Here is a 25,272-nt window from a genome sequence, read left to right as displayed (position 1 = left end):
TAACCGAGCGCGAGGGCCTTACTGGGGAATATTGGCCCGAGGTCGTAACAGTACGGACCGAGCGCAGCGAGGTCCGTACAAAAACGACCGAGGGCCAATATTCCCCATTACGGCTCCAGCAAGCTAGGTTAGTAAGTAGTTTATTATATGGCCCTCGGAGCAAACTTGTTTATTTTAAAAAACGCACTTCCGGTCACTTGAATTCAAAGGGTTTCGGTCGTGACGTGTTTTTGATGACGCGAGCAACCCAAAAAGAACAAGCTACGGTACCACGAGGATAACATGAAAACAAATTTACTGAACGTTTACATGTTTATAGAAAAGACTTCAAGAACGATTTGTAGCGGAATTTGACGAAAATCTTAACAGCTGCGGTTTGTTTTTGAAACTCACAAAAGGGTTTCTTCGATCCCAGAAAATTTACTAGCGCATCACAAAGTACGGATCAAGAAAAGGTTGCTGTGAAAACCATTTTCAACTTTAAAAGAAGCAGCATTAAGTCAATTGTCCTCCTCGCTCTCATCTCTGGCTCGGAAACCCAAGTGTAGGGATAAAAACCACCACACAGTTCTTTGGAGTGCAACTGGATTGGAGTCGCCGAATTCTCCTGCCTCAAAAAGAGCATCTTCTTCGTTTTCGTCAATCGCCCGAGCGGCTTGCAGCTCGTTTCTTCTGTCGTGCTCGCGAACTAGTGACTTGTGCTTCGCAGCTAGAACTCTTCTCGATTTTTGAACTCATTATCCTTGAGTATGTTGAATGGATATTTCTTCTCAGAGAAGTATCGCTGTACATGTTGCGCTGAAAACTGGAAAATGTTGCTGGCTCGTATTCACCATTTTTCCTGCGTACGTTCATGAAAAAAAAAGAAGTTGACAAAAAGTGATCAAGCTCGGACGAAGGTAGGCTTTCAATTGTTTGACTATTCAAGCCGTTAGCTTCAATAAAACGGAGTAGAGTATTCATATCAGTAGACTTCTTCCTTTTGTGTTTTCACTTTTCTGTTTGTTTATAAAATCCTCAATGGCTTCCTCGGCTTTCGCAGATGCCTGCTTCAGAGGTTTCTAGATCTTCGGGATAGTAAAATTTGCTTTGTAAATGATATTCTTCTTCGTCCATGTTGGATTCAGTCTTTTGGGTAGTTTCTTTGCGAAGAATGAAAGTATTTTCAGGTTTTCTTTTCGCAGTTTTAGCTGCAAACTTTCAAATTTGCCGCTTGTCATAAAAATACACGGCTTAAGACCATTTCCATGGAAACGGTCCGTATCGTAAAATCCCGACCAAGAAAGAGCCAATCAGAACGCGCGGATTTACCTCAAGACTACCTGGCCATATAATAAAAACGAATATACAACAGACTTTCTACATTCTGATTGGCTGTTTTTTCTTTTATGGCATGGTATAAATACAATTAATGTAATTCATCAAATATTTTCGCTTGCAGCTAAAACTGAGGAATATCCTAGATTTTTATACCTCCAAACTAAAAATGATTAAGAATGGGTGGGAAAAACATCAACAAATGTACGAACGGCCAGGGGCGGATCCAGGATTCCATCCAGGAATCCATCTACAAATAAAAACTCAAGATGGATTCCTATTACAAAGCATTGACGTATGCTCGGCTGTTCTTAAACTTAATTTAAAGAAGAAAGAAAGACAAATAAATAGGCGGGACCACCATCAAACCACATGGACGGCCGACAATATTATGGACGTTTATTTACGTAGTAAATTCTCAGCTCAGACTATTAGTCCAGTCATCTAATGAAATTTTTATGGTCGAAGTCAAACTAATTGCAACAGAATTTCTGTCACTGCCAAATGATAGATAGTGGTCAACTTACCAACATAATAAAAGTTCCCCAAAATTCGTGTGGTGGAACATGCTTAGATTGAGCATTGAAAATTTGGAGCATGTACCACAGGGTACCCACGTCGCGGAAAGTAATAATAAATCGAAACACGCAAAATAAAGTTGTTTTGGGTGGTTCTAAGCCATCTTGAACTACAATAATGTACATAATGTACAAAAATGTTATTAACAGATGAAAATAAAATAATTAGATTGAAACATACGATTTAAGTGGTTCCAGACTCCAAATAACATGCAGTATCTAGTTAGTTTCGCTGCACTGTCTGTAAGTTCTGTACTCACGGACTTTTATTTTTATTACTGGAAGTTTATGGTTTCTCTGCAATATCTACTTATTTTATTTATAGCAGGGTGGTGCTGTGAGAAACGTCTGATTTATGTTGTACATTGTATTTCAGTATCACGCATATTTAGGTTAATTTGTATATGTAAACGAATGTGGCCGAGAAAAATCTATGACGATTAATATCACGCGTGTTTTCAGAAGCGACGAGGTTAATTTATGCAACTTCTGAAAATACAAGTGATAGTAATCCTTAATTTTACGAGGAATCATGCAATTACATGTCTATGAGATAGAGGGCAAAATTACGGTTAAAGTTTGGAAGCCTTTTTTTACTCAAAGGCGCCCGATTCGGCGATGTAAGAAGACGTGCTCGACAAACTGAAGAGAGATTAAAGCTATTCAACAAAGTCTTGTTCCAAAACATTTTTATTGTCTATGAAAGAACTACAAATAGTCGTTCTTAATTGCTATAAAAAAGTCTTCTTAATGCATAAAAGACTGCGACAAATAGATTAAAGGGAAGGACATGTCATTGTGGACGTTTCACCTCTTTCAAAATGTTCAAACAAGGCAAGAAACAACAAGTTTAAACAGTTTGGCAATTCGATTTCTTTCACTATTTTCAGCCTTTTTCTTCAAATCGTACTGCAGCTAAATACACTAACGCTTGATAATTTACAAACAGAATTAGTTATTGAAATATTAATATGATTTCTTCCAAGGGAATTTGTTTTACGAAGACGTACGCAACTACAATGCATCACGGATTGCTGCTCTTGCTGCGAGTCCGTAGACAATGGAGATCTCACGGTCACTTTGACGGAAAAGGGTTACAGTAACGGGTCAGTAACGTTAATAGCATAAGCCAGACACTCGACCAGTGCACAATCTAGGTGAAAACTGGCCGATGCGTTCATAAAAAATGCCGGCTTGATTTCATTAGGTCCAAAAACACAGGAAGCCGTAATATTGATCAGAACGAAAGAACAACTATCGCTCGCCTAGCATGCGGATCCAACAGAGACTGTACGTACCTCCCTGGCGTCTTGTACTGACCCCACAGAGACTGCTAGTAAACTGAGCTCGGGAGCCAACTAGTCAAATCGGCAGCAGTATCCCGCAGAACGACACTCCTTCACAGATACAACTTGATCACGTCCAAGCGGAATCCAGAAACGAAAGTGTTGAAGAAGATATTGAGGTAGCGAAAACCATACTAAGACGACTTGAAAAAGGCAAATTCGCAGCAGAGGAAGTTTATTCTACAGAGGTGGTCCAAAGAATTTGGGAAAAGCCTAAACACGTGCAAAGTTCAATGAAGAGTCAACGGAGTGCTGTTCTGTGGACTGAATAATCATAAAAGCCGAATGCACGGAAATTGGAGTCTGAACCTCCAATAGGTTTATGGCCTGCTTCCTTACTTTGCCGCTGCTGGTCACCGACTTTATGCTAAATCGGCCTATATCTACCTAAAAATGATCATTGAGCTTCAAAACACTCACCCAAACATGTACAAGAACTTTCAGAATGGACTTCATTGTGTACGGAGAAGGGGTCGCTTTTGGGCGAAGCTTTCCACCGATTTGATGATTTAACAAGTTCTAACGCCCAGCGTTAAGACGAGCGATGGTTTAACTCGAGGTAAAGGATTGTCTGAGATGCAGCCGCTTCTTTGGTTAATGTCAATGCCTGCTTGTGCAGAAGGCAACGACGCCATGCAGATCCTTACTGGTGTTAAGTATTCACCTTGTGTATAGTATTATATTTGTATTTATGTTTCCACAATCAGTACAAATCAGACTGATATTCTCACTTTTCAAATCACAAGTATCACACTAGTGAACAGCATAGGGACGCCACAGAGGCAAGATAGTTGCGCGATTATAATGACACCCTTGATCTAATTGATTACCTTACCCAGAGAGATCTATTTTCCCAGGACCATGCGCTGCGCTGCATTGAAACAGGTGTCCTTGCTGTTGAGGAAGTCAATGTCGATTAGTCGAGGAAGTAGGAGACAAGGTGTTAAGTTCTATGGTTGGCAAAAATGCACACGACGACTCATTTTGTAAGAAAGACCAAGTAGTTACCCTTGCGTTCAAGACGGCTGTGAGGTTAAGAGAAGGCAACATCCAGGTGGATCCACAGTTGCTGTTTCAGAGATTGTGTGTTGTAGCAACTGGAGGACAGTATGACAATCCCCAATCGTTCTCAGGTTGAGAAATGCAGTCATCCACCAACATTATTTGATTCCTCGCTCCTATCATGTAAGGATGATAAGCCCCTCCTGGCTGACGCTGTCTGGACTCGAATGAAGAATGAGTAAAAAACCAAGTCTACAGGAAAGGTTCACTATGTTCTTGATGGCGGCGCTCTCCTCCATCGCATTCCCTGGCCACGGGGCCTTACCTACACGGAAATTCTCTCGCTCTATGTACAACATGTGACCCAAAGGTACACCCAGGCTACGGTAGTATTTGATGGACATGAAGAGGGGCCTTCCACAAAAAGACTGCGTGCATCAAAGAAGATCCGGTGTCTCTGGTCCATCAGTGAACTTTGAAAGCGACATGGTTTTCAACCTGAAGAAGGACGTGTTTCTAAGTAATACCGCCAACAAGCAACGGCTCATAAAACTACTTGGGGAGAAACTGCAACTTTCGGGATGTAATATTATCCACGCCCCAGGAGATGCAGAGCTGATGATAGTCCAAATGGCCGTTCAGTAGGAGATGACACAGACCTTGTAGTTTTGCTTTGTATCATGCTGATATAAGCGCTCGTGATCTGTTTTTCATTCCTCAGCCAAAGCAAAGGTCAACGAAGCGATAGATTTAGAGACAGATGAAAGAGACTGACTGACCAGAAACTTGCGGAAATATTTTTGTTCACACAGTTCTGGGATGTGTGGTACAACGTCATGAATACATGGCATTGGCAAAGGTTTGGCACTTAAGAAGATTATGAAGGATTCAGAATTTCAGGAGCAAGATGAGGTTTTTAACAATGAAGATTTCACAAAGATTGATATTATTGCAGTTGGAGAGAAAGCCCTTGTTTGTCTATACAACAGCTGGTCTGACGAAAGTCTGGATTCATTACGATATTCGAGATTCTGCCAGACGATCACAACAGGGTCCTCGTTTGTACATCCCGAATGTCTCCCTCCGACTTCTGCAGCCGCGGTCTACCACAGCCTCAGGGTTTACCACCAGGTACAGCAGTAGAGAGGAGTTGCGCTGAAGCAACAAACTGGGGTTGGAAACTAGTAGATGGAAGTCTCCTACCCGTAAGAACTGACCTACCAACAGCTCACGCGTCTTTGTTAGAGATTATTAGGTGCAGAAAACATAGACTGGATTGCTCGGCTGCACGTGGTACTTGTAGAAGACAGAGTTGCACGACTTCCGCCTCACCAGACCTCACCATTAACGATGAATGAAAATGACATCAATATCCCTCCTGAATATGTGACAAACGGGTAGATTAGCCCCCCCCCCCCCCCCACTATTCCCATTCCAACCGGAATCCCCCCAAATATCCAGTTTGATCAGTTTAACTAGATAATAATGTAGAGGTTACCAGATAAGCCAAGAAAATGATATATATTATGAGATTGTTTTTTTTTTTGACCTGTTGAATTATGAAACACACCCTGTGCCTGTTATGCCAAGCATCACTAGATGCTTGAAATGTTGCACAGTCTTCATCAAATTCACCAAACGTGCTATGCAAGTAATAGAAAAAACACATTTGCGTTAGCTAGTAACAAAATTTTATCCTTTCTTGTAATTAAAGTTAACTTATTAATAAAAAATATCTTCCGCGACGTGGGTACCCTGTGGTACATGCTCCAAATATTACAATGCTTAAATGTAGCATGTTCCACCACACGAATTTTGGGGAACTTTTAGTATGTTTGTAAGTTGACTACTATCTATCATTTGGCAGTGACAGAAATTCTGTTGCAATTAGTTTGACTTCAAACCACAAGATGACTGGACTACTATTGCATTTCTAGCTTTCTCATTGGCTACAAAAATCCGACTATGAGCCAATAGTCGGATTTTTACGTCATATGAAAAATGAACGAGCTTTGCATTTAAAATTTTGCTCACGACGGTCGCTCGCCGCGAGAAATGTTTACAAAAGATGACTTTTACTCACTAAATACAAAATAATTTACCCGATAAAGCGAAAAAGAAAACCCTATAAGAAGCACAAAAATCGACGTAAAACATGTACAAAAGACCATGTACAAATTTTTGCGAAAGTAAACAACACTACCTACGGTTCAGCGAAATTATGTTTGAAGATCAGTCTCCCTCTCTCTCTCCATCCGTGGTCATCCGTGCAGCAATCAACAAGTCATTTTGCCCATCATATCAGAGAAATTCATCGGTTCTGAGCTCACCTACATTTCAACACAGTTAATTTTCAATCTTGATGAACCGCGAGATCGATCGCCGGCCAGACTAAACTTGCGCTCGATTTAAAACTTGTATAACAAATGAAATGTTCTGGTCTGCAATAGTCCTGAATCCTTTCGTTAACCAACATCGCTTGACATAATATTCCACGATAAATAATGCTTTACAGGAGATTGAGCCAGGATTAATCATTTACGAAAACTTTTTCTCTCGCTTGCTCTCTTCACTTGTTTCATTCAACTTACAGGCCTAGGGTGCACACCGGTTCACTGATTTTTCGCGCCTTTTCATACTATCGCTTAGTATAGTTCAAACTGGAATGTCCGCATCGTTAATAAATTTTTTAAAAAAAGTTGAAAAAGCTTACTGTTCAACAAGAATAACCGGGTTGAGAATTTACTAAAACAATTATTCCATTCGCCCTTGTTGGATATGAAGTGATTATAACCAACTCGCGCTACGCGCTCGTTGGTTATTTTATCACTTCATATCCAATGCGGCTCGTGGAATAATTGTCATATAGTGCATAATTTTGTTTAATATTTCCTAACAAAAGATCGTTATATTTTACCTAGTAAAAAATGGCGAGTTCCTATTCACGTTTATTCACTATTGCTCGGCATTTCAAACTTTCTGCCGTGCTTTAGTATGTGGCGAATAACAGCCTCTGAGTCAGTCACAGCCTACCTGGCTTTGGACCTTGGTTGAGTGTGTTCTAAGACTATGGACTCTTTTCGTATATATAGTTAAGATCGGTTAAAGCTTGCTGTGCTGTACTTGGTGGGAAATTCCCTGTTTCACGGGCGGTTATTTGGCTCAGTTCATCTCAATTACTTTTCCTATTTGTCAGCCAACAAAAATAATTTGCACTTTAAATAAATTTCAGTTAGGTAGGTTTTACAATTTCAGTTCCCAGAATCTAATTCTTTTGATGACTCGCTTAACTTTCCTATCGTTGTGTTGTCTTAGTAGCAGAAGTTACATGGTGTAGTGTCATTATAGTAACTGTTTATTGTGCCCGGGATTGAGCCATCGTCATATTTTATGCCGCTTAATATAACCAAGTACAAGTAAAACTGATGAGTATGCCAAACGAGGAGTGCAGCACACGAAAGGCGATAAAGTGAAACCAAAATCTCGGTTTTATCGAGTCACAGCATTATTATGTGAGAAAGACGGAGATAAAATAGTTCTTGAATGTTTCAGTAACTTTTGGACGCGTAAATTAGTGTAGGGAACAACTTTAGTGATTAATTTGAGGTAAAGCTTGAAACTCAAGCAAAAAATGGCCACTTCAAGTGAGGGAAACTAGAAGACGAAAGCGGCTAATAAAAAAACTGAACTTGAAACTTTCTACGTGCAGCAGCAACGCGTTTGAAACCTTGTACGATCTGAACTGTGCTTGGCTTGAAAAGCCGGTTCTAAACACGCGTCTGTCTTGTCGATATCATGACATGGCTGCTCCTTAAAATGATCTGCAGGGCAATCAGTGCAGTTATAGTGATGTAATAAAGACTTTATGACGCCTGCTTCAACGCGCGGCTTACTGTGATTTTTTGGCTCATTCTTTAGGGTACTTGGTTCAGTGGTACTTACTCAGCGAGTAATTAACATACTTAAAGTGTAGGCATTTACAAATTTACTTCTTTCACAAGATTCATATGTTCTCCTTTAATATCGAAAACTTTAGTCTCCGTCCCAGTCGGAAGGTAAAGGCAATCATGCCCGCAAGACATTTTCAATCAGACTGCAGGGAACAAATACAAGTTTCTTTTAAAGTTTCGCCGCGCCAGGAATTTGCTCTTGGAATAACTCTTAACTTTAGGAACGAAAAAGTATGAAGAGTACTTTTACCTTCCGATGGAACTGAAAGCGTGCTTTACAGTGACCTTTGCCAAAATTGTCGCATTCGTTTGTGTACACCGAAGTAACAAGAAACATATCCATTGATTTGTCCTGAACGATAAGGGTATGAAAACTTTTTACATAGAAATTCACATATACAACTTCTCGTGTGTTGCTATATGGGCAGTTCCCTGGTATAAACTTTGTGATTTTGCTTGGGCAGAAACAGAAACATGCAGTCGACTCCCGACAACTCAACCTTAAGAGGAATTAGAAAAAGCCTCGAGTTATCGGAAGTTCGAGTATCGAGGGTAAAATTATTCAGGAAATGGCCTTAAAGGAAATGAAATTTACTTCGAGTTTCCGAGAGGTTCGAGTTAGCGAGAGTTCGAGTTATCGGGAGGCAACTGTATGATTTTGGATCCATTGGGTGTGTTAATTCTACAAACTGAGTGGGAAGTTTTTTATTGAGTCAGTCACAGATTCTTGAATATGAAAGAATGTAAATTTCGCGTCGCGACTGACAGTTCATGTCATTTCGTCTGCCATCTAGATAATTCGCATTTAACCAGTCCGGATTATCCCAATCTTTTAGGACAGTCGTGACGTCACGAATCCATTGTTCTGAAGAAAATGGCGGCCGGTTTTCAAAGAGCCCGGGCAATGTTAAAATCCGTTGCCTGTAGCTACGTATGAGCGGTCATCCGGGACTTTTAGTTACGAAACATTGCGAGAAGTATCGAGCAGCCATTTTGGATGGGACCATAGTGTTTATAGATGCGTTTATAGTGAACTTTCGAGTAAGAGACGAAGCGATGTAGGGCCATTTTGTGTCGTGGTTTCAAGGTAGGTGAACAATTTTTGTTTTTTTCCTGTATTCACGTATTTTTCACGAAGCTTGCATTATTTTTTGCCGGTTGTTATGTAGATAAACTTTCGTTATGCGAAGTGTCCACGTGGTAGATAAGCTAGATTTCTGGTAGACTTTTGTAGAAGCCAAGGCAGTGGAATTGTATCCAAACTGCTGTTTCATTACACTCGAGAGTAACAAGATAGACTTGTGTGATTTTGACCTGTTTTCATTTTTTCGCTGAGGAGAATAGCCTTTAATTTGTTGTTTTCTTTATATAGGGTTGTTTATCTTGGCATGGAAGTTCACCTGGAAAAACTTGAGGCTCTTTGCAGAATTTGTGGGCAGAAAATTAAAGATAAAAGTCGAAGAGTAGTCGCATCCAATTCAAGGATAATCGAATAGGTGTCAACAAGGGAAAGCACCAAACATATATCATTGTCTCCCATGCAGAATTTTTTGGCTCGCTTACATTTTTTGCTCATTCAACTATCCATGAGAGAGAGACTTCTTGTAGTCTAACAAAATTAACTATCTGATAACAAAACAGTATTAATGAGTTGTATTTTTAATTTAAAAAATCTGACCATGGCTGAGGAAGCAAAGATTTAGAGACCAGCCTTGAAAATGTCAGTTACCTGATTATTTTAAAATTAGAGTACACTTCACATCACTTTTGTGATCTGGTTTTTGAAGTTTCTGAGTTAAATGTTGAGGGAATCCTCCTCAAGACCTGCCCATGTGTGTCTACATTATTTTGTTCACATGGATGACATGAAATCTGTCAGCTGTAGGAAGAAAGCAACTTGTAGTAATTGTTGTGTCCATTAAATAACTATTTTATTTGAAGAGTATGCATCAGTAAAATCAGGTGGTGTCAACCTCTCCCCCTCCCCCAGCTGTCCCTCTTTTATCCCATCCATTTTGGAATCCCTTGGGAACTTGACACCTTGTGTTTTAGAGCTCATTTGGGGATAAGATAACTAGAATAATTTTTATTTTATTCTTTTTTTACTGTACCACAGGGCATTTGAATATTTTTTTTTTCCACACTGTGGGGGACTTGTCAATTTTACTAAATGTCAATACCCTGAGCGGTTGGCCCTCGAAGACATGGGCTCTGTTGAAATTTACTGATGCATATTATTATTAATATCAACATCAATAAGGCAATGGAATTTGCTAAAAATAAAACTATTTTGTGCCAAGAGAAGCTATTGGTTTGAGCGATTGGTTATTGATTATTTGGTGCTGTTGTCCACCTCATTTGGCTCCCCACACATGTGCATGTCTCTTTCCAGCACCACCGGTATTGGCTTGTCTGTTAACAATTTTCATACTGGCTCTGGTATATCCCCACTTCCAGAAACTGCTAGACTCATGTTGAGCGATTTGCAGTGATTCCCTGCTCCTAGATTCTAGAAGTGTCCAGGGGAATGACACAAAGGGTGAAGGAAGAGCTTCTCTACCTGACATTGAGGGCCATGAACACATGGCAGTGAGGGTTTGTTTGAATATAGCACCGAAGTCAAATTCTGTCATTGAGTTGTTTCTGATTTTCTGAAAACTATGCATGCATAAATTTGTAACAAGACATATCTCCTTCATTTTTTTAACCAATTAATTAAATTTGAATCTTTCCACCTCCCAATAAGAATTGATTGCACCAGAAAGTAATATTCATGCAAACAGAGACAAGTTGATTGTCAAAACTCTGAGCATGTAAAATAGAAAAGAAAATAATAGTAGCAAATGTGACCAAGTGCATTGTTGAGTTTCAAGCACACAGGAATTTTACTAAAAGACTCGCTTCTTAGTGGTTTTCAAACTGTTAAGATGCTTAATATATAATTTGGCAATGCACAAGGAACAAGTTTACTGTTTCCTTGATAAAATATCCCATGATTCGCGCACTTGATAAAAGGTGCATGTGTCGTGACCGATCACAGTGCGGTTTATAATCAAATTATTAAAATTTATCAGCTTTGCCTACACATGCAGCAACATCTTGCACGTTTGGATTTCATGAGACAAATACAGTAACCACCCGGTAACTATATTCTAAAGTCTTATCGATGATGTGAAAAATGCATTTTTGTAATTGACATTTGTTAACCCTTTCCCGTCCGAGGGAAATGGCAAATTTTTCTAAATCGCTAACTATGAACTGGGAGACCACATGTGATATACCATTTAAAAGGTATTTTCTGGGGTGTGCTATAAATCACACCAACAGAGATGGAGGAGGTCACATATTAGAGTGAAAAAAGTCCAAAATGAAAGAAGAAAAACATCGAAAATTTTCTCATTCGTTGTACATACTGGGTACCCCCCTAAACTATAGCTTAATGTACAGCTCTCAGTGCATTGCTTGTTGTAAGATATCAACTGGACCCTTAGCGTACAAAGAAAAAAAAATCGAAAAGTTTGAGGGGTGGTAAATCAAGTCTCATATAGGAGGGGGGCATAACATCGCATTTCTTTCAACATTTCAAATGTTTTTGTGAACATTTACTTAGAATATCAATAATAATGATATATTAGTGAACTTAAACAGACATGTGTGAGCTACAGACAGCAACCATAGTTGAATGTTCTTTAGTTTGCATGTTTTTGTTTCTTGCCAAGCGCTGTGAGACTCTTGGTGTTCACTGGCTTTCATTACAGATGCAACAGTGTCAGAATAAACCAAAAGGGAACTATTTCTTTTAATCTTCTAGTTGCTGTTGGCCCTAGAAAATCTTTATTAAGTTCTCTATTTCCTAATTAATATACCATAGTTTGTAACTAAATTAACGGTAAGAAAAGAAAATCAATACAAAATGTTACACCCACAGTGTGCATTACATGACCAAAAGAATTGTAGAGAGCCACAATTTAAGAATTTTGTTCACATTATTTACACTTACTTCTTCAAAAATTTCAAGAGGTAATGTCACAAAATTTTGAGCAGTGACAACAAAAATATTTGTAACCCCAAGAACATAATAATAATAATGCTCCAGCTTTGTTAGAAACTACTGTGCTATCTTAAGTCATGTGACATTAATTAACCTCTCATTTACTTCAAAAAGATTCTGCAAAGGAATCAGAAGCTTGTAACGCTTAAGGATCAGGAAACAATTTATTTTCTCTAGTTAATATCATCTTTGGATGCTGATGGCGAGGATGGAAAAGCATCGCACATTGACAAAATTTGGCTGATATTTTTCTAATTCCTCCCTAAATGTACAAATCACCAATAAGCTAAATTTAAAAGACATGAGAATTAAGGAAATGATCACCAAAAATAAATTTTCTTGCTCTGAAAACAAACTCTCCCAACTAGTAACATAACAAATATATGATAACAATTAGGACAACATGCAATTTAACATTGAGTATGGTTTGCTCTTTGAGAAGTCAGTTGATATTTTCTTCTAGGTGGTCTAAGGGCAACTTACAGTCAATTCACGAAACGCCTGACCTGTACTTCTGAAAATGAAATGAACATTCGAATTTCTCTTGGTAATGTCCGACATGTGATTGGCATGTTGAACATTTCTCTGGAAATCTTTCCGAAAAAGACGCATTAACAGGTATTGAAGTACTCAATGCTGTAATGTAAAGAAAAAGTCATAGCTTTATACCGTCAATAAACTAGGGAAATTTCTAGGGGAACTCTGAAACTCTTGTTGGCGATGTTCAAAACTGACATGCAAATTTCAAAACTCCGTTCAAATTTCAAAAAAAATTAATGCCGGTCAGGCGTGATGTGAATTGACTGTAATAAATTTTTGGTTTTACCAAAAGTGTTGGAAACTAACTTAAGGTAACTTGGCTTCTGCAAAGAGATTCTAGTGCAGCAAGCAGCACTTGAATCTAGCAAAGGGCTGATGCACAAAATGTCAGCCTTCAAAATAATCTTTTTTACAGTGGCCAAATTACCTTTATATCAACTTTTTTGTTAAAACCAGGTTATCTAAGGGCAAATTAATGTTTGTACATAGGTAATTTGTGAAGCATCTGGGCAGTCATGAACAAACATAGCAAAATATCTTAGTGCGACAATACCCCCTAAAGGGTTACAAATTATTATTTAATTAATTTGTCAGAGTGGACTGCTTGGTATGTCTGCCAATAAAAAGAATACACTTCATACCAAATTTAACAAACTGATTAAGCTTGCACAAACTGTCTTTGTCCTTGAGGCAGTGATTCAAATCTTTCAGGATCTCATCCATTCTTTGAACGATAAATGACAGCCTACTAAATTCTTCAGCAAGCCTCTTGCTGCAAGGCACGTCCTTTGAATAGGCCAGCCTGATGGCAGAACCTTCTAGAACTAGAAGAGCTTGGAACTTGAAATTGAAGACTTCTTTTAAACAGTAGGTTGCATTGTTCTCACAGAGCAAGTTCAATTGCTTCTCTGCATTACTTGCTTGTTTCTGTTCTGGTTTAAAAGGGAAACAACTTGAATACAGTTTGAGTTCTTTACCTATCTTGTCAAGCCTCCTGTGAATCTTGCAGATAAGAAATGACGTTCTGGCCACTCGGCTTGTAACTGCAACATGCTCATATGACATGATGTGGACCAGGTTGGTCGGCAATTTTACTTTGCGCAGGTTCACGGCAAGTTTGCGGCACCTATGGAAATATGACCACTTCTCAAGACATACCCAACAGAACTCCTTGAAGCACAAGATGCATCTCATGTGATCACAGCCCATCCCCTTTTCTACAGGATAGTAGCAGAAAGGACAATGCTTCACGTTAACACTTGCAATCAGTCCTTTTTTCTTTTCAGTCCTGGTCACCAAACGTGCATAAGAGGCATTCTTCTGCCTGAAGACCTGGGCCTGTTCGCATGTTGCTGGCCAATGAGCGTCTTCCTGGCACTTGAAGCACCACATGGTGCCACAGACGCACACTACTGGAACTGGATGGGCACTGCCGACATGCTCATCACAAGCCACTGAAGGACCCTGTGGTATGGTTGCCTTGACAACCAACTTGCACTGGTCTGCTGGGCACCATTTCCACTCAGGGTTGATTTCCAGAAAAGTGTTCAACCTCTTGCTGACATGTCTGCCATACCATGATGGTAGGAGAGACATCAGTGTGACATCATCAACTACTGTTGAACACTCATGACCAGGGCACCTCAGATCTGTGTGGCCGAGCTCAATCTGGGTCTTCAAGTGTCCTCTCCAGCAGTCATCACAGAACTTGTGGCCACATGCATTCATGGATATAAAGCAATTATTGACTCCAACATCTGAAACAAACAGTTAACTTCTTTAAGTTATACACAAACACAGCTGGTGACTGCCAAGCACCTTCTGATAAAACAGCTCAATAAAGGTTAATTTAGATGTGCTGATGAATTAAGTGGATTTGGCCCAATGTGACCAAGAAAATGAGTGAGTAGACAAAAATCAGCCAGATTTATAAAAATCTGTGGTAGTGCCGCTGTGCTACAGGCTGATTTTTACCCCATGTTACACCAACAGAGAAAGAAATCGGCCGACAAATTGTATGATGGAAATTGCCCATTTGATTGAAGCGACTAATTAAGCTGATATGTCGCTGGGTATAAGAAAGACATAACTAAAACCTGATCCCCAATGTTGCTCAGTATCTAAGTTTCCCTTGCAGGGTCACAAACACTGTCACAGCTCACAAGAACAAAGGATAAGATTGCAAAAATAAAATGCCTAGATGTTAACGAAAGCCTCACTCCCTTGTTTCTCAGGGATATATCATAGCCAAGAAAAAATCTCAGCAGGCTCATTAATGCACCCAACTGGCTCTACTGGATTGTACAACCTTAAAAAGTAGCCTCGACTACTTCTGTTCTGTTTAAATTTCAGCTGGCGATAAGAACTCTAACTTTCAGATAGCGAAATTCAACAGTAGAAGGCTCTTAATTGGTGACATCTCTGGTTTATTCAGTCTTTTACAAACTCCCAGTAACTGGCTATCGTTGCTGTTATTGCCCACCTCAACCCTTTAACCCCTAATATCAAATGAAAGAACAAATTCTTCAATCTTGTCTCTATACCTAACTTATAAAAATACTGGAAAGATGTTAATAAAATATCAAAAAAATTCACTTTGGGTGATCACATCCTTAATTCTCATGAACTCAGGAGTTGAATAAGCATTGAAATAATTATTACAAGGAGAAATTTTAATGCTAATCACTGTTAGGGCTTAAAGGGTTAACAATGGCTGCCTGCTGCTAACGACAGCTGTGACGGTACTCATTTGTACAATTTGGTAATTAATGTTCCCAAGACAAACAATGTAGCAGCTTTGAATCAGGATAAGGAAAAGAATGCAATAATGTAAAGCAACTAGTCTGGCTGCACTTGAATCTGTGTTTGCATTTGCAAGCACTAAACTATAGCCACACATACATGTTCTCCATTCAATAAATCCTTACCTTTATCCTCCATCTCCTTAAAACATATCTCACACTCCAGTTGTTGCTCACCGCTGTGTGGTGAAGCTGTTACTGCAGACGTTGTTTCAACACCTCCCACCTCAGCAACACATTCTTTGATCTCCTGTTGTACTCCTTGCAATGAGTAAGTCTTGGACTTCCATCCAAACAGGTTGGTGAAGACATCCATCGAAAGCCTTGGCTTTCTTGGTTCCCTGTAGTCCACTCCACCTTTTGTACTCTCCACTAACTCACCACGAAAACAAATTGCAGTTACATTGGCAATGTCTTCCAGAGTCCAGATTTCTTGTTCTACACTTCTGGCTCGGATCTGAGACGCAAATTCTCTAGGAATGCTTTCAGCATTGCTCTTGTCATCACAAATGACTAAGTTAACAAGTGCCTTCACTCCATTGGCACAGTCCTCCAACACCCTGAACACAAGGAAAAAATCCTTGCTGTTGGGGATAGAGAGAAGTGCTGTTAACTTGAGAAGAAAAGTTCTGGGGTAGCTAGCCCCCTCCTTGTACATTTCACCCCACTGTTGTGCTAGGGTCGCCTGTTCAACATCTTGCCTTCTCAGCGTCATGACAACACCTTCATCTGGATCTGCTTGTGCAGGTTCAACTGGAATTGAACAAGTGACAGTTGATGGTATTGACTCTTCAGCTGACTCGTTATTTTGATTTTGCATTCTGCGGTGTCTGCGACCTTTCTTTCCTTTCTGTCCATTATTTTGGATCTGATTTTTGGTATCCAAAAGGGACCAACCTGCTCTGATTTGAGCCAAGAACTCAAGATGTTCTTCATGCATCTCACTCTCACTTTCAACATAGATACAGTTCCCTGCGACCAGTGACTCACATTCTTTTCGCTGCGTAGATTTTCCACTTTGTGAAGTGCTCGTGGCTGGAGATGACAGATTTACAAGCAAACCTAAGTCAATGGCCGAAGTTCTGTCAAAATGGTCACTTAAATCTTCTTCATCTTCGATTTCAGAATATTCAGTGTCACTCGGATCATCAAAATCATCTTCAAACATCGAACTAGTACAAGAATATTTCTTTCTTTTTCCATGATGAGCTGTGGGTCTCTTTACGCTCTTCGACCAACATCCCGAGGGAAGCGGGTACTCCACTTCGTATCGTGTTTTCGTCTCTGGCTTTTCTCCGTCTTTGGGTAATTTTTTGGCCCGTGCGTTCTTGCGTTTGGGTTTTTGAATGGTATCATTCTTGGAGTTACAGGTGCTGTTCTTGGAACTGAACTCGGAGCATAAGCCTAGACGACCACGCTTTTTGCCGCCTTCACTCGTGTACCGTTCAAGCAAGACAACGTCTCCCTCGAATTCATCAGTGTTCTTGATCACCTCAGGAAGCAACCAGCGATTTTGCTTTCCCAGCGAGTAGGTGACAAGCTCTCCTTCTTCTTGATCGCCTTCCATGGAAGAAGTGTCAACAGCAGAATGTATCAAAAGACCTTCCGACCTTTTCCCGCGAGTTTGTGCTAAGCGAGAACGAACAGTTCGACCAAGGCGAGCGCCACGTTTTCCTTTTTTTCCCTCCATATTAAAATGCGCCTTTTCTCTTCTTAACCGTTATCAAATAACTTCCTATGTTCTGGATTTGTTGGAAGTATCAGGAAAATGAAATAAAAGGAAAGATTTCTTCTTTTATACTCTCTCGTGTCCATCTTGAGCTATTTTGAGCTACTTTGGTAAGGCTATTTCTGTTTGATGGTGCAACTTGGCTAACACTCATAAGAGCTCCTGTGATTGGCTAGCATTTCTTTCGTCCAATGATATCGTGCGTAATACTGATGAACGAAATATTTTGTGATTTTTCAGCCAGTTGCGTGACGGTAACGCGGAAAGTAACGCTACCCATATTGTAATGAGAGGGCACTGGAAACAACTTTGGTGATGTCCAAAACTTTGGAGCTAAAAATAAATTCTTGCTTGATAATTCGAGCATTCTGATTGGACTATAACGCACATAGCCAATCAAATGCTAGGTTCTATCGAAAGGGAATCATTTTGCCGGCAAAGTGCATTGTTTCACCACGATTACTATGTTTATGGGGAATTCTGCTGAAGTAATGGATTTTCAGGCTTATAAAAGAAAGCATTTCGCTTTCTCCCATTATTTTCTGTTTATAGACAACGGTTGAACTCAAAATTATCGCAACAATGGTTTTGAAAACTCGAAAATTCGGCGTCAACAATGGACGAACCGTTCGATCTTGCTTTGGAAGATCTCTAGCAAAAAGATCCGAAGGACTTCTGATCCAGACACTCAGCGAAGGAAAAAACGACGAAGAACAAAGGGTAAGTTACTCGCTAGGCAAGCAAAATCGCTGGCTTCTCCCAGAGGTGATCAAGACAAGTTCTGTTGACAAAAAGCTTTCTGAAGAGGTTGTTCTCGTTGAGCGATACACAAGCCAATTGCAAGGAAACGAAAGAAGTAATCGACCAGACTGTTTCTCTGTTTTCAATTCCACGGACGGCACCATTCGGGAATCTAAACGTAGATTGGCTCGAGTAGAAGACCTTCTCAGCCACTCTGACTCAATGAAAACACGATACGAGGTAACGTACCCTCATCCTTCGGGAACATGGCAAAACAAGACAAAATGGAGTACCAGAAAGCAGACAGCCCTCTTCAACACCAGAAAGAAAAGCAGCATTGTCAACCACATCATTGAAGAAGACTTTGAAGAAATTGATAATCCAGACCCATACATGTCTTGCCAAGCTGACGAGGAGGACTTGAATGACTTGACATGTCAGTCATATTCCAGCCCGGATTCCAGCAACATGGAGAGATCCTTAACATTTCATTTAGGACAATTCATCATTAGTTCCTCACAAAAGGCAAAAAAATCTCTCAAGAAGAAAAGTCAGCCTCAGCAAGCAGGCAGTGAAGGATGCAAATTAGGAAAAGGGAGGGTCATCTATGTAGAAAGTGATGGCGATGAAATGTATGATGCACATGAAGAATTTTTGGCTCAGATTCAAGAAAGTTCATCATCTGTGACAGATGATTGGGGGCAACTAGGATGGGGATGGGGACAAGGATGGGGAAGACGTGGAGGAAGAGGTTATCACAGTGGTTACCGCAGAGGCTACCGCAGAAATTACAGGGTGGCACCCAATGCACCATCCTCTGAAGTGCCAACAGGATCCATGGAACCTGTTGCGACAACACCTGCATCTGACTCATATGACAACTATCAGTTTTACCTTTTTCTGAACCGTCAAGAAATAAGTTCAGCTTCCCTTGAGAAAAAATGGGGTGAAAAGTGCAAGGAAGCTCCCTGTTTCCCGAGAGTGTTCGCTCTTGATGCAATGCCTGAAGACCCTCAGTCAAACAGCGAAGAGCTTTTTGTTTTGTTCCGACTTGCTGAGGACTGCGTGGAGAGTGGTACAGGCAATGTAAAAGCTAGAGTGAGCACAGTTGTTGTTTGCAGTGATGAGAATGCCCATGAATTAGTCTTGAGGAAATTCAATTCTTTGATTCAACTGAACAATGCTCAGCAAAAGATCTGGTCCCTCCAGGAGGTAGTCAACATTGCTATGAATTGTTTCCAGTCAAAGGTTGTCAGTAAGACTGCGTGCCCAGGACCAAGGAAACCTATTCTTGCTCTTGACATGTTCACAGAACTGTTTGGATGGAAATCTGAGGCCTTTTCACTGGAGATGGCACGGCAAGAGGTGAAAAATTCCTCGAGGAAAAAGAAGATCAGACAAGCTGCACCTGAGGATCCCGTTGCATCGGTGACAATGGCATCAGTTGATCATCGCCAACAAACAGAATGTGGGATATGTTTCTTGCCATTCAGTTGGAAGGGTAAGTTCTTTTATTTGTAAATATTAAAGTTGTATCTAGGGCTGTCATTGAGCTCTGCAGAAGCTGGTTCCACAGGAAAAGCAGCCCATCATAAACAAAAGAGATTCTCCTGGAAATCTAGTTTTCTTTTTGTCATTTTCAAACTTTAAGCAGCCAGTGATCTTAACTGTTGTTTCTACACATACAGTCGAACCTGTATATAACGGCCACCCTTGGGACTTGAGGAACTGGCCGCTTAATACAGGATCACTAAAAATACTCACTGGGCGTGGTCTAATGTCAATTTTAATGGTGTATCATACAAAAACATTTATGCAAGGAAACAATAAAACGATCAACACTCTTTCAAGAGATCAATACTTTAAACAAAGTTCAGTGCCAACTTGTGACTTCAGATAGTGTAATATACGTAACATTGTGCAAAAGCACTGTGCAAAAAATTTTCCTCTACTCTTGTACGGTGTACAGTACCGTATTTCAAACTCACTTGCGTGACTTGCAGTTCACAACAAAATATGTCATTCCGTCATTTCATAGTTGTTACGATCGAAGTGGAGTTATAACGGTAATGTTGCTAATTCAAAGTAACACAATGTACAATAAAATTCTTCAAGTAAAAATAGGAATAGGGTAACAATTACGGCGACTTAAAAAAGTCGGACACGTGCGTCTGGCGCTTCGGAATTTAAAACTTTTGTTTGTAGAGCAAGTCGTTGACTGTCAGCACTGCCAGCGGCAATTCCTGTTATCCATGGTACTGTGCATATGGCTTAGTTTCCATTCAAGGGTGGCCGCTTAATACAGGTAAAAATAACAAAGAAAGACAAACATGGGACTGCTACAGGGTGGCCGCGGCCGCTTAATAGAGGTGGCCGCCTAATACAGGTAACAAATACAGCGTTTGTATGCGCGAAAAATCGGGACTTTAAAAACTGGCTGCTTAATAGAGGGTGGCCGCTTAATACAGGGCCGTTATATACAGGTTCGACTGTAACTACAATAGCTCAGACTGCAAACTGCTAATGAAAGCCTTGTTTTTTAATGTTTACTTAAAAGACTCATTGAAACGGTTAGAAACCAGTTATAAACCTGATACCCCTTCAAAGCACTACACAATATTTAAAATGATTGCATGAATGAGAATGATGTATTATTCTAGAAAGTGACACAGGCATACTCGGAAAAAAAGAAATCCGAGTGCTCCTAAAGAGTAGGTTCGACTTCTGATAGGAGCACTCGGATTTCTTTTTTCCGAGTATGCCTGTGTGACTTTCTAGAATAATACATCATTCTCATTCATTCACCAGGCTTGAAATATACCATCACATTTATTCCGATTGCATGATTGTATACATTGTATATGTGAACAATCTCTGTCATTCTTAAAATTACTTTTGGAGCACTTTTACCCTCGTTTGCCATGTTACGGAAAAAGAGTAATGGCTGTTTGAAGGTAAAAGACAAATAATTATTCTTTGCTCCATACAAATTATGTAGCTGAATGTTGGATTTTGTTTCCTGTTGTTTGGGTTCTCTTTCATATCCACAGATTTTTTTATCACTTCGCTTTTGCAATAAAATTTATTTTTTATCCTCTAATAATTTCAGATTCTGATGTTACCAGCTCTCACAGTTCTTTGAAAGCTTGTGGCCACAAGTTCTGTGATGACTGCTGGAGAGCACACTTGAAGACCCAGATTCAGCTTGGCCACACAGATCTGAGGTGCCCTGGTCATGAGTGTACAAGAGTAGTTGATGATGTCACACTGATGTCTCTCCTACCATCATGGTACGGCAGGTATCGCACCAACAGCCTCAATAAATTCCTGGAAATCAACCCTGAGTGGAAATGGTGCCCAGCAGACAAGTGCCAGTTGGTTGTCAAGGCAACAGCATCACAGGATCCCTTGGTGGTATATGATGAGCATGTTGGCAGTGTCCATCCAGTTCCAGTGGTGTGTGTGTGTGGCACCATGTGGTGCTTCAAGTGCCAGGAAGATGCTCATTGGCCAGCAACATGCGAGGAGGCCTTGGTATTCAGGAAGAAAACTGAAGGTTATGCTGAAATGCTTAAGAACAGCCAATCCTTTTCGTTAATCACAAGTGTTCAGGTCAAAAGCTGTCCATTTTGCCACTATCCCATTGAAAAACATTTTGGTTGTAGTCACATGGTATGTGGCCTGTGCTATAAAGAATTCTGCTGGGAGTGCCTTGAAAGGTGGGAGGTTCATGGATGCGAGTGCAAAGCAAAGGTGAAACAGCAGGAAGTTGAGCTGCCAACAGATTCAAAGCACTGGATGACTTATGAACATTTTGCTGTAACGAGTCGCATGGCCAGGTCAATCACTGTGATCCGTGGCATCCAAAGGAAACTGGATAAACTTGACAAAAAAATTCAGTTCCATGAAAAATTCTCACCTAGCATCAGAGAGGAGAGAGGGTGGAGTGGTCCTGCTAAAAAGCATTTGAATCATCTGGACTCTTTTCAAGAATTAAAACAAATGTTCAGTTTCAAGTTTCAGGCCTCCTTTGTTCTGGAAGGGCTAGCAATTGTGTTGAGCTTCGCTAAAAACTCTCCTAACAAAAGGCTGGTATTGGCATTTGAAAGGTTGGTTTTCATTGTTGAAAGGATGGATGACATGCTACAGGATGTTAACAAATGCTATCGAAAAGAAACATTAGAAAGGCTTAAACATCTTGCCAAATGTGGCAAGGAATGTTTCTTCATCATTAGCAAGAGTAGAAAGTAGTAACTTTATTCAAGATAATGCCAAAGAAGAAAATTAAGAATAATTGTGTAAAAATGTTCTTTCAACACCGGTTATGTTTTTAATACTCATTCATTCATGTTATGCTAAATCTTCTTCTTTGAGTCCAATGTCAAGATACGAGGAACAGTTTGCTGATCATCTCATATGTTGTTTTTTTATTTTTACATGTGTACAGTATATTACTAACAATTTCATCATAAGATAATAAAATAATGTTCAGTATTGTTTATCAATTTGTAAAGAATTAAGAAATTTATTGATTTAATAATAAACTATTATTGTCTTATTTCTGGTGCTAGTCTGTGATTTTTAAATTGAAGGGGTGGAAGTACATGCCAAATTTACAGCTGATTTTTATTTTGATGAAAATTGTTTGAATTTTTTAATGTGGGCATACATTTTAGTCAGAGGACATATGCTCTGTTGTTGTTGTTTTTTTTTTTTGCTGGTTTGCTCTTAGTTTTGATAAAAAAAATACCAAAATATTGAGTCAGCTGAAAGAAAAGCAAAGAAAGAAGCGGAACAACAAACAATTTAGAGCAAAAAAATAAAAAATAATAACTAAATAAAATAATAGTAAATATAATAAAACAAAACAAAAATGGAACAATGTTTATTTGATTAAATTGAAGGTCACTGTACAAAATTCAGACCCATAATTTTGAGTGAAACGAAAACTAAGTCAACCTAAAATTTGGCATAACTGTGGTGATGCTCTTCAACATGGCAAGGTGGATGAAAAGGAGGGAGTATTGAAAGAGTATTGAAATTTTTTTCCTTGCAAACCACGTGCAATCTCGGTAACCTTTTGCAGCACAAGAGATTTAACTCTGCACAACGCCTGATATGTCAAGGGGGGGGGGGGGGGAGCAAGGTGGATAGGATAGGATAGGATAACTTTATTTATACACGGTATTTCCTTCATATATATCTAATAATATGATAATATCATTATCAAAAAAAAAAAAAAAAAAACAGCCATTTCTTTGCTTGTGGGGAGCATTATTAGCCCACTTGTCGGTAATGGACTGTGCTTTTGGTATCCCATCATTATAGTTCTATGCAGATGAACTTTGGGCTTGTCACAAAGTATGGTGCAGGAAGAAGAGTAGTAGCACTATTCTTGTTGAAGCTACCGGGGCCTGGTAAAGCTAATCCTGGGTTAAAAACTTTGATGTAATGTTAAAAACACGAGCAGCAGTGTCTTATCGGGATTTAAAACCAGGGGGTTCAACCGAGTGGTTTTAGACCCGATAAAACACGTGCTGCGAGTTTTTTCAATGGCTTCAAAAGCATTCCTGGAAAAGCGTGTGTTACTGAGAGTTCAAAACAATGATGGTTTTGGGAAATTATGTTGGAAAATTATTAGCACACGAGAAAAACATTAAACACCGCATACTAATAAGGAGGAGGTTTTATCTGGTTTTAAAACCACTGTACGTGATGTTTTATCGACCATTTGATAGGTCAATGGGCTTATGAATTATTAATGAGTTTTTGAATCAAGTTTAATGACTAATCAACAAAAATTATTCCAAAAGATTTTTATCCTTTAGTTTTGACTTAGACTTTTCTTTACCATTAGCTTAAAATTAGCTCTTGAAAACATTTAAAATATGCGAAATGAAAACCTCGGTCAATTTTTAATCGGGGATTTGCGTTAATCGGCTTTCGAACAACCGTGCTCTTTTGGAGAGGGGAGAGGGGTGGGGTGGTCACTTCACTTTTGAATGGGTGTTGTCGACCATGGACCATCAAAACCAAGCAAATTAATGATTGCAGTAAACTTGAATTACCTAATAGTCAAGGGTGTTCGGGAGTCACCTTCAATGCACTTGAATTCAACCTTGATGGTGAATGATCGGTCAATCTGATCTTTCTTGTCTCCTGTGCCTAGACCTGTGCCTATACACAGCGCAATACACCCTCGGTCAGCGGACGAACACACTCTCCACTGACTCCAAATGAACGTGTAGTGTGTAGGAATTCTTCTGTCCGACACAGGCAATGTTTTCTGTGTTGTGGCTGTTATATCTGGTGTTAATAAGTGCAGTAGTTGCATTTTTCAGCTATGCTTTATTATTTCGAAAGGTGAGTTGACAATCTCTTGTTTTAATACGTTATTGTTCTCAATCATTCTCTTCGATCATGATCAAAGATGAGCTGTATTAAAATTGAGCTTAAGTCTTAAATGGGGGTGATTTTTTTTTAATTTAGGGAAAACTTCACGATTCAACTCCAGCTCAGGAGAAAATACAATATCTGAAAAAGGTAAGCGTACGTCGAAAATTAAGTGTGTCAGTAATCAGAATATACTTTTACAGTGTGTAATTATTAATCATCGTCATATAGATTGTATGTTTATATGCAGTTTAAATACAAACACAAGAAACTTATGCAATACTTGTTTTGTTTTGGAGCTTTTCTTGTCTCTATTTTTGTGTAGCTTGAAAATTCGCGCAAGATTTGATTGATTGGTTTGATCACTGAATCGGAAATCTTTTACGAGCAAAATATACATGTATACTTCGTCATATTATCCATTGTCTATAACTTATTAATAGCACGTGAGGTCCTTGCTTATATATTAGTAATGACTATTATTAGATGTTTTTGTTAATATAATACGTAAAAGTCCAAAGTTAAAGCTCTTTTAATTTTCATGTTCAAAATTTTAACGAAGTGTTAAACGTTAAATAAAAGTCAACATATTTTTCTCACATCTTATTTTATACATTATTCATTAATTAAAGCCTTTATAATTGAAACTATTTGAGGTGTTCATCTTTCATTATAATCTGTGCATGAGAGATGGAGAAAAAGTTAACTGGGCTGTAAAAAATAATATCATGGCATTAGAAAAGTTCATTCTAATTAATGACAGGAAAATAATTAATTTTCATCCGATAGTTTCCAGCATTGCGTCTGGAATACTGTTCTTCAAT

General features: G+C 39.3%; 3 protein-coding genes across 4 annotated transcripts in view; 2 read left to right on the top strand and 1 right to left on the bottom strand.

The window, feature by feature from the left end:
• Positions 1-11,986: 11,986 nt before the first annotated feature.
• LOC146473372 (uncharacterized) lies at positions 11,987-17,477 on the bottom strand. The gene is made up of 2 exons (XM_085118602.1): positions 15,712-17,477; positions 11,987-14,541 (listed from the first exon to the last, which is right to left on the bottom strand). Exons 1-2 carry the CDS (start codon positions 17,273-17,275, stop codon positions 13,367-13,369), a joined length of 2,739 nt encoding a protein of 912 aa, XP_084974728.1. The 5' UTR covers positions 17,276-17,477; the 3' UTR covers positions 11,987-13,366.
• Positions 17,478-17,757: 280 nt separating this feature from the next.
• On the top strand, positions 17,758-22,613 carry LOC146473371 (uncharacterized). The gene is made up of 2 exons (XM_085118601.1): positions 17,758-19,556; positions 21,165-22,613. The coding sequence occupies exons 1-2, from the start codon at positions 17,897-17,899 to the stop codon at positions 22,304-22,306; spliced, it is 2,802 nt and encodes a 933-aa protein (XP_084974727.1). The 5' UTR covers positions 17,758-17,896; the 3' UTR covers positions 22,307-22,613.
• A 1,654-nt stretch (positions 22,614-24,267) lies between these two features.
• The window catches only part of LOC146473370 (uncharacterized), a 29,281-nt gene continuing 28,276 nt past the window's right edge, over positions 24,268-25,272 (top strand). For both annotated transcript variants that reach the window (XM_085118599.1, XM_085118598.1), the window contains exons 1-2: positions 24,268-24,418; positions 24,545-24,598. In XM_085118599.1, the coding sequence (XP_084974725.1) occupies positions 24,335-24,418; positions 24,545-24,598 (138 nt within the window). In that variant the 5' untranslated portion in view covers positions 24,268-24,334. The remainder of the gene's footprint in view (positions 24,419-24,544; positions 24,599-25,272) is intronic.

This window comes from Pavona decussata, unplaced genomic scaffold, assembly GCF_977016875.1.
Source record: "Pavona decussata unplaced genomic scaffold, jaPavDecu1.1 SCAFFOLD_94, whole genome shotgun sequence".
Classification (NCBI taxonomy): domain Eukaryota; kingdom Metazoa; phylum Cnidaria; class Anthozoa; order Scleractinia; family Agariciidae; genus Pavona; species Pavona decussata.
This window is presented reverse-complemented; position numbering and strand designations above follow the sequence as displayed.